The following is a 14883-nucleotide window of genomic DNA, read 5'->3' on the forward strand; positions in this document are numbered from 1 at the left end:
TAATGTGGCTTACTTTCCAACTTCTTGTATGCCATCATGTGACAGCAGACTCCCTTTTCTTAGTTTAAGCATTCTTTTGTACTGACTTCAGGTCTTGAGACAAAGCTTAATTCTTTCAGCCAATTGCTAATCTGAAAATCTTTGAATCCACCTATGACTTGTAAGCTCCAGCTTAAAGATATCCCACCTGTTTAGGCTGAACCAATGTTTACTTTCTGTGCATTGATTTCTGATGTTACCACCAGCCCACCTCTGGCACTCTCTCTCAGGACATCTTGAGACTGTTATCTGGGCCATCGTCACTCACTGGCTCAGAATAAATCTCTTTAAAATATTTTACAGAGTTTGTTTTTTCTGTTAACACAGGAGAGCTCATTAGAGTGTCCAGGTTTTTTGTTGGGATTGGTCATGTAACACTCCTACCTGGCAAGTATGAAAATTCCATACTCAGAAGGAAAGCAGGTATGCATCATAAACTGCATTGTTTGCACACACAGTCTAGGCACAGCAAGGCATACTTACCAGGGAATGCTGAGAACCCTCCTGAAAGATCTAAGTTCCAGATGCCAGCCAAGGGCCAACCTTTCTAACAGGCCTTTTTCTAAGGATAGCAGTTTCAGGCCTGCCATGTTAAGTCTTTTCTGCACAAAATTTGCTCTTGCTTTTTTACAATTTATTGAGTTGGAGGTTCAAATTTGCATCAGATGATTTGAATCGTTGACTAAATGGGCCTTGGTCCATTGCCACTTAGGGGAAAACCTTGGTTTGGATTGATGAGGGTTTTGCTTTTGGGATGTTGTTTTACTTTGCTACTACCTGCAGCCTGTGGAATGTTTCTGCTGATGGGCTGGTTTCCTGCTTGCCTCTGTCCTTGTATCAAGATAACTCATCCCCCGTTGTTCCAGTTGCCCAGTCCTGGTTGTCAGACTTTTCGGTCCTGGGAGCATTTTCATGCCTTGGTTCCCAGACAGTGCTGATGCAGCCCTACGGGTACACAGGCTCAGACATGAGCCCACCGTGTGCTGCTTTCTCAGGGAGCCATGAGTGCAGTTGAAATAACCTTGCATTTAAAACTTGTCTTACCAAACTGTTCTTTGGAAATCTTGCCTTGGGATTTGAACATCTTTGCCTTTAGGTTTTCCTCTTTTGTTTCTGTTTCTTTTACTCATTGGTTTTCTGCTTTTGAGTTTTGGTTGCCTGGCTTCAAAAATCTTATATCACAACCATGGTTTGGGACTATTTCTGTCATCTCCTTGTTCTTCTCTGGGCAGGTTCATTCAAGATAACTTGCCCCTCTCCTGCACACTGTTGGTGTCATCGAGGTTCCAAAGCAATGGTTTTGCGGGGGGCTTCTCAGATCCTAAGGGGCATCTCAGTTCTGCTGTCCTCTTGCATCATTTATGATTGTATTAGGTCATGCCTGTCCTCTTGCTTCTGTCCTGAACTGATTGACATACACGTGCCTATAAGGTGATCAAGGTGACCCAATGGTGTGCTTTAGCCACAATACCTATTCCATGATCCTTGCTGAAGCTATTGCCAGACAGTGATGAAATAGGGATTGATTTGTCACTCACTGTGACTGCGCTTAGCTGGCTGTGTGTGAGCTTGGGCAGTTTCACTAAACATACCCTGTACCCTAGGATTCCTCCCTCAGCCAGGGTGGCATGGTGAAGGCAGGGAATTGCCCATCCTAAATTAGCTGATCCCAAAGACTTCATTTTCATGGGAGTCTTGTCACCAAATAGCCCTTGGGGACAGGAGTCTTTTTGCCACCATTATTAGAGTTTGAAGTCTTACCTATTGCTGATTTAAGAGCTGCAGAAGAGAAGGGCCAAGAGGCCAAGCTGCACGAGGGGCTCCAGCTCCAAGGAGAAAAGGATGGTGGCTGGGGAGTAGGTGCTCTGGGAACAGGCTGCTAAGCACTTTGAAATATGGCTAGTGCCACTGAGGAACTGAATATTTGATTTTACTTAATTCCAATTAATTTAAATAGCCACATGTAGCTAGTGGCCCCTGAATGGAACAGTTGCAGTGTTAGAATCAGTACAGAGAAGTATCTAGAGTGTGGCCTTCAGGACTTTGATTCAGATTCCGGCTCTGCTGTCTACCCATTGAGTGACCATAGGGGCGCTTCTTAACCTTTGACAGTTGTTTCGAGAATTTGTTGTATTCAATATAAAGGTTTTAGAAGAGTGCCTGGCAGGAAGTGTGCATTTAGTTAGTGTTGACTTATCATATATGTTCACTCAGTAGTTTGAATGGAATGATAGTAGAATTCATGTGGAATATGAAATGCCACTGCTTTTTGGGGTGGGGTGTGCGTGTGTGTGTGTGTGTGTGTGTATGTGTGTGTGTGTGTTATGTTTTCTTTCTTTTAAAAAGAAATTGTTCTTTTGTTGCTCTAGGTTGCTGCAGCAACTGGTCACACAGTAGTGTTGGTAGACCAGACAGAGGACATTCTGGCAAAATCCAAAAAGGGAATTGAGGAAAGCCTTAGGAAAGTGGCAAAGAAGAAGTTTGCAGAAAATCCTAAGGTAATTTCTTATTATTGATGTCTTTAAGACAAGTCCTCTGACTGCTTTACATTTGCAGGGCAATGGGGGATTTCTGGCTTGCTTTCTTTTTCTTTTTTTTTCAGTTTGTTGGTGTAAAACTCACTTTTCCATAACTTTAAACCAATATAATAACGTAATTACTAAACATTCAGGGGGTACTGATTACAAAACAGGAGACGTAAATAACCGTTTTGTTGGGTGGGATTTAAGGTTGAGAAGAAAGCTTGTACAGGTAGTGAACTCATTCTAGAAGAACACTGAGAATTTGGAATTGAAGAACACTTGTTTTGCTAAAAGGATGGAAGAAGAAATGGGAAGATAATTTTTATACTACAAGTTAAGAGAATGATATAATAAATATGGTATTTATAGAAACTAAGAGTGAGTAAGTCTGCTTTCCAGGAACAGAAGAGATAGAAGAATTTGAGGAACTCCCTAGAGGTTGGGAAAAAACAGCATGTTGGGATGAGAAGGAGTCGGTGACTGAGGGCCATGCTGCTTTTTCGGTGCACTTTCACTTAGGAGTTTGCATTTAATTAGAAATACAGCACAAATCACCTAAACAAATTTTAATTTACCTTTGTCATCTTGTTAAAGTTGCTTACGATTGATTTCCTTGGGGCTTGGATAGAATTTCTCGCTGTATGCAGACAGAGAAAAGTACGCATAGGGCATTTGTTGTTTCTCACTTCAGTTATCCAAGGTGGTATATCTAGATGCTTTTAAAAAATTTTTTATTATGGTAGAACATATATAACAAAATTTGCCATTTTAAACTATACAATTCAGTAGCATTAATTACGCCTGCACATTCATACTTCATGTAAGTGGACTCATACAATATTTGTCCTGTGTCTGGCTTATTCCACTTAGCATAAAGTTTTCAAGGTTCATCCATGTTGTAACATGTGTCACAACTTCATTCGTTTTTTTTTTTTTTTTTTTTTTTTTTTTGGGAGGGTTTTTCTTTTTCTGCCGGCCGGGGGGAGTGCGGTGGTACAATCTCGGCTCACTGCAGCCTCCAACTCCTGGGTTCAAGCAATTCTCCTGCTTCAGCCTCCCAAGTAGCTGGGATTACAGGCGTGCACCACCACGCCCAGCTAATTTTTGTATTTTTAGTAGAGACGAGGTTTCACCATATTGGCCAGGATGGTTTCAGTCTCTTGACCTTGTGATCCACCCACCTCGGCCTCCCAAAGTGCCGGGATTACAGGTGTGAGCCACCACGCGCCAGCCAACTTCATTCCTGTTTATGGCTTAATATTCCACTGGATTATTATCATATTCCAATTCAATATTCCATTGGATTTATACCACTTTTTTTTTTAACCCATTGTATTAGTCTGTTCTGACATTGCTAATAAAGACATGTCTGAGACTGGATAATTTATAAAGGAAAGAGGTTTAATTGACTCATAGTTCCACATGACTGGGAAGGCCTCACAATCATGGTGGAAGGTGAAGGAAGAACAAAATCATGTCTTACATGGCAGCAGGCAAGAGAGAGAGCATGTGCAGGGGAACTATCCTTTATAAATCACCCCCCACGGAGCCCATCCCATGGCATATAGGGATTATTACAATTCAGGGTGAGATCTGGGTGGGGACACAGAGCCAAACCATATCACCTATTCATCTGTTAATGGAATTGGGTTGTTTTCACCTTTTGGCTATTTTGAATAATGCTGCAGTGAACATTGGTATACTATTGTTTTGGAGTCTCTGTTTTCAATTCTTTGGGTTATATACCTGTAAATAGAATTGCTGGGTTGTATGATAATCCTATATTTAGCTCTCTGAGGAACCACCAAATTGTTTTCTGTAGTGACTGTACTATTTTACATTCCCACCAACAGTGTACGAAGGTTCCAATTTCCCCACATCCTGGCCAACACTTGCTATTTTCCATGTTTGTTTTGTTTTGTTTTGTTTCTTATTGTAGTCGTCTTAGGTGTGAAGTAGTATCTCATTGTGGTTTTTTTTTTTTTTTTTTTTGGAAATGTGGTCTTGCTCTGCTGCCCAGGCTGGAGAGCAGTGGCGTGATCATAGTTCACTGTAGCCTTGAATTCCTAGGCTCAAGCCATTCTCTCACCTGTCCCTTATATTCTTTTTTTTTTGAGATGGAGCCTCGCTCTGTAGCCCAGGCTGGAGTGCAGTTGCACAATCTCGGCTCACTGCAAGCTCCACCTCCCAGGTTCACACCATTCTCCTGCCTCACCCTTTCGAGTAACTGGGACTACAGGTGCGCGCTACCACGCCCGGCTAATTTTTTGTATTTTTAGTGGAGACGGGGTTTCACCATGTTATCTAGGATGGTCTGGATCTCCTCCCAAGTAGCTAAGACTATAGATGTGAGCCACCATACCCAGCTAATTAAAAAAAAATTTCTTTTTAGAGACGGAGTTGTACTGTGTTGCCCAGGCTGCTCTCAAACTCCTGGCCTCAAGTGATCCTCCCACCTTGGCCTCTCAAAGTGCTAGGATTACAAGCATAAGCCACCGAGTCCTGCAATCATTGTGGTTTTGATAGGCATTTTTTTTTCCCAATGTCTAGTGGCCTTTAAAAGCCAGAGAGGTGACGGTGGAGATAATTTTACCTTCTCTTGGATGAAATTCAAAGAATAAATATCACAGGCAGATTAATGTTAGAAATGCTTGTTCTTTGGTGCTGTAAAGAAATAGCACTTGAACATAAATGTAATTTCCTCAGCAAGGCCACTTTTACTTTTTGCAGAAAGGGTACACTCGCCAGCAGTATAGCCACAAGAGTACACTGAACAAAGGAGACAGGGTCATTTATCACATGACATGTCTACTTTACTGCTGTGTCCGGTTTCTGTTGGCTGGAACAGAACTTCACATTCAAATGTATTTGTCTTGATTGGCTAGCAACTTAGAACTTTTAAAAAGAGGCAAAGGCAGAGGAGAACAAAGCAAGGAGGAAGTAACTTGTGGAATGCTGAGAAAGGTAAAAACACTTCTAAATAAGGAAGAGGAATAGGCTGTGACTTAATGCCCACTTGGACCAGTATAAGCATGCCAGGGTAAATGTTTAGGCTAAATTGTGGGAGCTAAGAACATAAAGTACATTGATTTCTTTATTACAGCTAGCAGATATTTAAGAATGTTAGCACAGGTCTTAGACTAAATTTTGCTTCTAAGAAAAGTTACTATTTATTCTTAGACGGGGAGGAGAGTCTCTTTGAAGAGGAACCTCTACTTTACTTTTTACATTAAGATCTTCTTCACCTGTCTCTTACATTCTTTTTTTTTGAGACGGAGCCTCGCTCTGTAGCCCAGGCTGGAGTGCAGTTGCACAATCTCAGCTCACTGCAAGCTCTGCCTCCCAGGTTCACGCCATTCTCCTGCCTCACCCTTTCGAGTAACTGGGACTACAGGTGTGCGCTACCACACCCGGCTAATTTTTTGTATTTTTAGTGGACACGGGGTTTCACCATGTTATCCAGGATGGTCTGGATCTCCTGACCTCATGATCCGCCCGTCACGGCCTCCCAAAGTGCTGGGATTACAGGCGTGAGCCACCGCACCCGGCCCACCTGTCCCTGATATTCTTAATCGTAGTGGGACCCCACACAGGGGATGTGTTATGAGGAGGGTCCAGACAGATGAGATTATAAGAGCCCTGGCCTGAGGATTGGAGTCTAGGACAGAGTGAGCTTGACCCAGATAGCCTGCATTTTCCCCTTGTTTACAAACTTTCAGCTAATTGTCTCCTTGGGCTGTTTTTGAGCAACACCCTAAAGATAAAAGGATGGCCCCTGTACTCAAGTTGCTCAGCTCTGGCTAGCTGCTCCTCAGAAGTCTATACTCCTGAGATTTCTCTCCTCTGCCACGGACACTACTGAGGAGGGAGGTGTCAGTTTCACTTTGCCTAGTTGACATACTATGCTTATCTAGCTCTATACTGACCACTAGTATAATAGCTACTCACAAGTGGCTACTGAGTGCTTGAAATGTGGCTAGTCTAGATAGAGATGTGCTCTCAGTGTAAAATATACACTAGATTTTAAAGTTGTAATAGGGGAAAAAAATACATAAAACATCTCAATGTTTTTAAATTATTGATTACCTGTTGAAGTGATGGCATCTTAGATATATTGGGTTAAATAACATTAATTTTATCTGTGAGTGTCTTTTCCCTTTTTTTTTTTTTTTTTTTGTTTTTGTTTTTGAGACGGAGTCTTGCTCTGTGGCCCAGGCTGGAGTGCAGTGGCACAATCTCAGCTCACTGCAAGCTCCGCCTCCCGGGTTCACGCCATTCTCCAGCCTCAGCCTCCCGAGTAGCTAGGCAGCTAGATCTCAGCTGTTCTACAGAAATATTCTACTAGCCACCTTAAAACAAGGGAAAAGAGGCTGGGCGCGGAGGCTCACGCCTGTAATCCCAGCACTTTGGGAGGCCGAGGCCGGTGGATCGAGACCATCCTGGCTAACATGGTGAGACCCCGTCGCTACTAAAAATACAAAAAAATTAGCTGACCTCGTGATCTGCTTGCACCCTGCCTCTTTTCCCTTTTTTTAATGTGGCTAGTAGAATATTTCTGTAGAACAGCTGAGATCTAGCTGCTTATTCCATGATGATTTTGAATGCCTTTGCTGATTATGACTATTTTGATGGCCCTGGGGACAAATTACATCATGAAATAAAATGGCGGCTTATAGAGGCACCATCTCCGATTCTGTCCTTCTTGAGGTCTGTGGAAACCTGGAGTCACAGGAGGAAAATGAGGAAACAATGAAAACTGCGGGCTCTTTGGCAGCAGAGGCTGTGTCTAGCTTGTTTCGGAAACAACAGTTTCAGGCACACGACGGGCAATAATTATTTGATAAATGCTAAGTCGGCTTTGTTACCCTGGCTCTTGCCCTTGCTCTAATAGGAGCTAGTCTCTGCTTTTATTAGAGATGAATAGTCAGCACCACCTCAAGACTAGTGGATGGTGCGGAGCTGTGGAAGGATAAATTACAGGCTTCATGGACACTTTGAGAACAGATAGGGTGGGCCAGTACAGGTACTCTGAACACCCAGTTTACTAAGGGGAGCAGAGCTAAGAACTTGATTTCCAGTGAGCCCGGTGAATGTTCTCTTCTTCCTCCCACTGCATTAGGCTGGCGATGAATTTGTGGAGAAGACCTTGAGCAGCATAGTGACCAGCACGGATGCAGCCTCTGTTGTCCACAGCACAGACTTGGTGGTGGAAGCCATCGTGGAGAATCTGAAGGTGAAAAATGAGCTCTTCAAAAGGCTGGACAAGTTTGCTGCTGAGTATGTAACCTCTGGACAGTTTTTTTTTTTTTTTTTACTTTGTTTTTCATTTTTATTTTTTGTTTTTATAGATTTGTGGGTACAAGTGCAGTTTTGTTCCATGCATATGTTGTGTAATGGTGAAGTCTGGGCTTTTAGTATACCCATCACCCACATAGTGAATACTATACCCAAATAGGTAATTTTTCAGCCCTCACCACCCTTCTACCTTTTGGAGTCTCCAGTATCTGTTATTTCCCTCTGTATGTCCATGGGTACCTGTTACGTAGCTATCACTTATATGTGAGAACATATGGTATTTGACTGAGTTGTTTCACTTAAGATAATGGCCTTCACTGCTGTTCATGTTGCTTCAAAAAACATGATTTTATTCTTTTTTATAGCTGAGTAGTATTCCATGGTGTATATATGCCCCATTTTCTTTTCAGCCATTGATGGACACTTAGGTTGATTTCATATCTTTGCTGTTGTGAATAGTGCTGCAGTAAGCATATGAGTGTAGGGATCTTTTTGATAGAATAAGTTATTTTCCTTTGCATATATTCCCAATAGTGGGGCTGCTGGATTGCATGGTAGTTCTATGTTTAGTTTTTGAGAAATCTCCATACTGTTTTCCTTAAAGGTTGTACTTTACATTGCCTTAGCAGCATGCATGCGTTCCCTTTTCTCCAGATCCTCACCAACATCTGTTGTTTTTGACTTTAATAAAAGCCATTCTGACTGGTATCAGGTGCTAAACTCATTGTGGTTTTAATTTCCATTTCTCTGTTGATTAGTGATGCTGAGCATTTTCTCATATGTTTATTCACCACTTGTATGTCTTTTTTTGAAATATATCTGTTCATGACCCCTGGACATTCTTGACAGGTTCTGAGGGATCCCTCCCTGGGCCTTGAACTTTCCTCGTTGTTTATTGCCTTCTCCCAGGAAAGGATCCTCTAACCAAGTTCATCCACCTCCCTCTCTCCTACCCCTCAGCTTGTTTCAAGAAGAGCCAATATGGTTTCCTTTTTTCTTCATCCTCCCACTCCCAGTTTGCTCCCGAGGCTTGGGCTGCCCTGATCTGATCCTTGTCCTAAATGAGGGTAGAATTACCCATGGTAACCTGGAGGGGTCCATCCAGGGACAGGCCTATATGTTTCTTGAAGTGTGTGGGTCTTGAGTACTCCTATGCTAGATACTGGAGGAGGCTTGGGTCCTCAAAACACGAAACTGCTCTTATGTTCCTTGGTTCATTTCACACTGGCATCTAGAGGCTGCAGAGACATCTGACAGCAGACAGTTAAGGACATGTAAGGTATTCCTGTACTCTATTCTTGGGTATAGGAGTACCCTACGTGTCCTTAACTGTCTGCCAAGGACTCTCAGAGCAGTTCTGTGTTTCCTCCTTTTTTGGATGGAGCAAACAGAATGGTGTAATTGAAGGGATTGCCTGTAGGCAGAGAGGACTTTCCTGTTTTGAGCTTTATCTGGGTTCCATCGAAGTACTCTTGGGAGCATCAAAGGAGCATTGACTTCTTAGCTGCCTGGCTTCCTGGGTGGAATTCTTCTTGGCAGAATGTACCTCGGGATCCAGAGCCTTCGAGTGACACCTGACCCACTGATCAGTGCTCTTCTAGTGACTTGCTTGACTATACTTCATGCTTCTTGGTTGGAATTGAATGGCAGAATAAGATTATATGACAAAAACAATTCTCAGGGCACTTCCAGTGGGCAGTGGCTAAAGAGAGACACTTGCATACCGGCTCGCCAGATTGTCAGCCTTCAGAGATAGGTGGCCTCGTGGCCAGAGAGGCCCTGCCCCTGACAAAGAGACTTGCCTTTCTGTTATCTATACATTACTGCCAGTCAGTGTCCTTGTGCATTTCACACAGGCATCTAGAGGCTGCAGAGACATCTGACAAAAACAGAAGAACTTGTGGTACCAGGGCTGGCTCCCAGGCCAGCAGGGAGCCCTTTAGAATAATAAACACCCACCCCAAAAAAGGGAGTTTTGTCAAGCAGTTTGATCTTTATTGAAAAGATTGGTCACTCTTGGTGACAGTGAAAGGCCTGACTGCCCTCCGTTGTCCGTGTCTGCTACAGAAGGATCATTGGGGAAAGTCAGGAGGCCTGGGCCTGGTGCTGACCCCCCACCACCTCCGACCTTGGAAAGGTCCTCAGTTTCATCATCTGTAATGTGAGTTGAAGGGTTTGGGGTAAATAATTTCCTAGACCTTTCTGACTCTAACTCTCTAACACTAGCTTCCCCCATGGGTAAAATAGGAGCAGCAGCACTGGTACCTGTTGTACAGAGTTGTTTAGGAAATTCCTTTAATTTAGCTCACATTTCCTGAGTGCCTGTGTGTATCAGGCACTGCACTAGGCTCTTTCACCTGAATTGATGCAAAACAGATATGACGTGAAAGGAAGACATGACCCATAGTCACACCGAAGATGTGGCTTTGCTTCTGACCTTCTCCACCTTTCTTGGCACTGTTTGTTTTTGTTTTAGATCACCACCATTACTGAATGCTTGCTACGTTTTTTAAACAGCTGTATTGAGAGGTACTTTACTGGCGGATTTTACAGTTCCATCCTATAATGGGAGAAGAAAATATAGTCAAGTGATACATTTCCCGTTGGAAGCCCTGATGAAACAGTTGCATCCTGGAGAGCAACATGACTTCTCTAGCAGCAGCCTAAGACACACTAATGAAAAGTATGCCGGCACGGTGGCTCAAGCCTGTAATCCCAGCACTTTGGGAGGCCGAGATGGGCGGATCATGAGGTCAGGAGATCGAGACCATCCTGGCTAACACGGTGAAACCCCGTCTCTACTAAAAAAATACAAAAAACTAGCCGGGCGAGGTGGCGGGCGCCTATAGTCCCAGCTACTCGGGAGGCTGAGGCAGGAGAATGGCATGAACCTGGGAGGCGGAGCTTGCAGTGAGCTGAGATCCAGCCACTGCACTCCAGCCCGGGCAACAGAGCGAGACTCCGTCTCAAAAAAAAGAAAAGAAAAGTATGACCAGGCACACAGGCAGCCTGAGCGAAGTCCTGACTTTACCGTTTAGGCAAAGTACAGACTCTTGGATCCTTTGCCGTCTCCACCACCCCTCCTGTCTTCTTGATGCTAGGGTCTGGGGGCATTGCTAGTCATCATTGTGCTTGTGTTGTCGATTTTATTTTAGAACATTTAAGAGAAAAGTAGTTTTTTTGGTACCTGAGTGTCAGAATGGGAAAAACAAAAGATGGTTCAAGACAGGTATGTCCAGGAAAATATAAGAGTACTTTATTTTTTATTATTATTATTTTTTTGAAATGGAATCTCACTCTGTCACCCAGGCTGGAGTGGAGTGACGTGATCTCAGCTCACTGAAACCTCTGCCCCCGGGTTCAAGCGATTCTCCTGCCTCAGTCTCCCTAGTAGCTGGGATTACAGGCATGCGCTACTATGCCCAGCTATTTTTTGTATTTTTAGTAGAGATGGGGTTTTGCCATGTTGGCCAGGCTCATCTTGAACTCCTGACTTCAAGTGATCCACCCTCCTCAGCCTCCCAAAGTGCTGGAATTACAAGTGTGAGCCACCATGTCCAGCCCAGAGTACACTTTTTTTGTGGACGAAAAGACAGTCCTGTGTTTAATATGTAAACACAGTGTCTTGAGAGAAAACAGTGTGAGACCTTTAGGAACAGAGTCAGCCTGACCCTGTTGGGAGAGGCAGAAACAGAGGTCTGCTGATCATTTCCTCCTTCTGATAAAATGTGCCGGAGTGCCTTGGACTGGTGAGACCTGGAACTGGGCTCTGATGTCACTTTGTTTTACCAAATGTGCCCGAGTTTCCCGTTTTTGCAGGTGAATGGCCCTTCAAACATTCTATGAAAAGGGATATTACGATTGTAATACTAATCTTTAAAATAACCCTTTCTTTTCTTAAGGGGAGTATGGAGCCACAGCTGGCTCAGCCTTGGGCCCAGGCTGTCTCTGCTCTGCTGTTGTGGTTCCAGGTGCTCGTGGTGCAGGTTGTGTGGTTAAACAGTGCTTGTGTTGGCCACACACATTGTTATTGGAAGAGGATCTTTATTTCATTACCTTCTGTAACGGGGAATAGTTTTTATTTTTTTCCCCAATGACCAAAGCAAGAAACTTTGAAAACTGAAATGTTAAGACCTTAAAAAATGTCATTTTTTTTTTTTTTTTTTAAAGGAAAACCTGGCCTTTAAATGGCCTACTTTGGAAGCTGTTGGAGAAGGCAGATGTGCTCCTACCTGGAAAGAGAAGTCTCTCTACTGCCTACCCACACTGGCCTCACCTTTTACCTCTCTTCCCTCCTTTCCAAATAACTGGTTTCTTCTCCCTTCTCTTCCTCCTCTCCTCCCACCTGACTTAAGCAGATTATAGTATTGCCTTTTAGGTAAACAGGAACCCCCAAGTCTGGTCAGTAAGGGATCCTTGCCTTTCCAGCCCTGTCACAGGCCATCTTGGTTGGAATCGGCACCAGACCGGTTTGTATGTTTTTATCCACAAGGTGGCGCTGCAGGAAAGCCTGGAAGTTGGCCTGTTTAAAGCTTTTCCTCTCATGCCTTTGGCACCCCACTTTACTGTGACCTTAAAAAACTAAATTTGGTTTAAGTCAGTATGGATTTTTTTAAATTAATAAGTTAATGTTTTATATATGCATATGCCTATATCCTCTTTTTCCCAGATCTACCTGTGTAACCTTAAAATTTTTTTGAACCATGTTGGTTTTCTTGTTTTAATTTTTATTTCCATCCAATGGAAAAATAAAGCTTTTCACTTGAAAGAAAATATCTTAATTCATGTTTATTATCAGATGTTTCTGATTGAGGATTTATGTGTTCATTTAGAATTTTGTTGCTTTTAGGTCTCTTTCTTTCATTATTCTTTGATCACTGAGAGTTTCATTTGTGACTGGGATTGGTTAAGTAGCTTGATTAATTAGCCACCTCCTGTTATCTCACATACCTTGGAAGTTAACTAATACAAGTAGGTAGGGGAAATTTTGTTCCAGAAAATCAAGGAAGGATTGGTGAAAGTTAAATATCCTTTTGGAACAGGGAATTCCAATTTTATTTACCTTCAAATTTCAAAATTTAAAAACTGAAGCATCACTTGATTTCAGCCTGTTGTATGAAGATGTGTCTTTTCCCTGATTCCTCCAATGGGTCAGGACAACAGATGGAGCAGTAACTAGTCACCTTGCGCATTGCACCCAAGAGTCATGCTATTTCAAAAGATGAGATTCACTCTGATATTCCACCATATTTTCTCTTCACAGACATACAGTCTTTGCCAGCAACACTTCCTCCTTGCAAATTACAAGCATAGCCAATGCCACCACCAGACAAGACCGATTCGCTGGCCTCCATTTCTTCAACCCAGTGCCCCTGATGAAACTCGTGGAGGTCAGTGGGTATCAGCTTGTGTATGTCTGCCCACTCTGCCAGCTCTCTCAGTCCTGCTTTTCTGTGTTACACCAGCCCTGCCACCAGTTGCCTAGGATGGGTTTTAACCTGAGGGTAGAAGGTTGTCCGTGAGCCTCTAGGAAGGCCCATATGCTTTATTTCTTTGAAGCCCTGTGTTTTGCTTAGTGATGTCTAGAAGGGCTGTTAACTTTGTGGAATGTCATTTACTTATTTGTGCCAGAGCTGATGGGCAGTGCTGAGAGGCATCAGAATGGGAAGGCAGCACTAGAAACCACAGGCTTGATGGGACCATGGAGAGGGCAGCTACACGTGTTCATATTATCTCATCGAGGTCAGCTTGCCCATGCTGTAAATGCAGTTCTCATTATATCCATTCTACTAGCTTGTCCACAGTTCTGGGGTTAATTCTGACCCCATGTAACGGTGCCTTAGCATTGTCCCCAGATGAGGTACATCTCCTGTGTGTTGTGATCAGAGCTATTAAAACCAGCTCCCATTCGGTGCAGTGGCTCATGCCTATAATCCCAGAACTTTTGGACGTGGAAGTAAGTGGATTGCTTGAGACCCAGGGGTTCAAGAACAGCCTCGGCAACATGGCAAGACCCCATCTCTACAAAAAATAAAAAATCAGCCAGGTGTTTTGGTGCACGCATGTAGTCTCAGGTACTTGGAAGGCTGAAGTGGGAGGATTGATTGAGCTGGGAGGTTGAGGCTGCAGTGAGCTGTGATTGCACCACTGCACTCCAGCCTGGACGACGGAGCAAGATCCTATATCAAATAAAAAAACCCTACAAGTAAGAATATAAAACCAGCTTCGGATAGCCTTGAGCCTCCTGACCACAAACCTGGAAGGTGGAGGTGGGAGGCAGGGAGGGTTTCCCCAGCATCCTATTTGGAATGCTTGGAGACGCCAATATGTTGGAGTTGGAGTCACAGTAGGCAATTTGCACCTGAAATGGGGCAACTTGCCTTTGACAGGGCCCTAATTACAGGGTCTGAGAAGCAGCCACTATTAAAGTAGCATTTGTTCTGAGGTTGAGGAGTTACTGCTGTGCAAAGTGTGGGGGACGCTTATGCTGCCATGCGGGTGATGTAGGGCCAGGTAAACCTCCAGAGACTGGCTGTGGCCTCTCTGGGATTGTGTATCATCTGTTTTCTTCCTTATTGCCTTTTCCAACTCCTTTTCCTTCCTTTATCCTCTTCATTCCCCCGCCCCTAGGCATAAGCATTTTTAATAAATCATAACAATGGCCATTTTTTAAGTTTTCTCTCAAGTGACAACTTCGACCATCTTGCAATAGGGCTTTTCTCTCTTGCTAACATTCTCAGCTTCTTCCTATTTTCTCCTATCCCCCAGGTCTGATTTTTTGAGGAAGTTGAAGAATGAGGGGAGGGGTTTGGGGAACAGAAGAAATAGCATTTATCCTCATGCAGATAAGAGCACAAAAGTGGCGTGCATTTCCAACATTTCAGTACTTAGGAACTAATTTCTTTAGTTATTATATTGTATATATAAGTGTTTTAGAGATAGAAACATTCTGTAGATTTACTTTAATAATGTTTTCAACTGCATTTATCTGGTAATGTATGCTTTTGTCTTTGGAAGTGTAGTGGGT

At 43.3% G+C, this 14883-nt stretch overlaps 1 protein-coding gene across 1 annotated transcript in view; it reads left to right on the top strand.

Moving 5' to 3' along the window:
* The window catches only part of HADH (hydroxyacyl-CoA dehydrogenase), a 45549-nt gene that overhangs the window by 16956 nt on the left and 13710 nt on the right, over positions 1 to 14883 (top strand). The window contains exons 2-4 of the mRNA XM_023219907.3: positions 2409 to 2537; positions 7681 to 7838; positions 13120 to 13246. Coding sequence (XP_023075675.1) covers positions 2409 to 2537; positions 7681 to 7838; positions 13120 to 13246 — 414 coding nt within the window. The remainder of the gene's footprint in view (positions 1 to 2408; positions 2538 to 7680; positions 7839 to 13119; positions 13247 to 14883) is intronic.

This window comes from Piliocolobus tephrosceles, chromosome 3, assembly GCF_002776525.5.
Source record: "Piliocolobus tephrosceles isolate RC106 chromosome 3, ASM277652v3, whole genome shotgun sequence".
NCBI classification, from domain to species: domain Eukaryota; kingdom Metazoa; phylum Chordata; class Mammalia; order Primates; family Cercopithecidae; genus Piliocolobus; species Piliocolobus tephrosceles.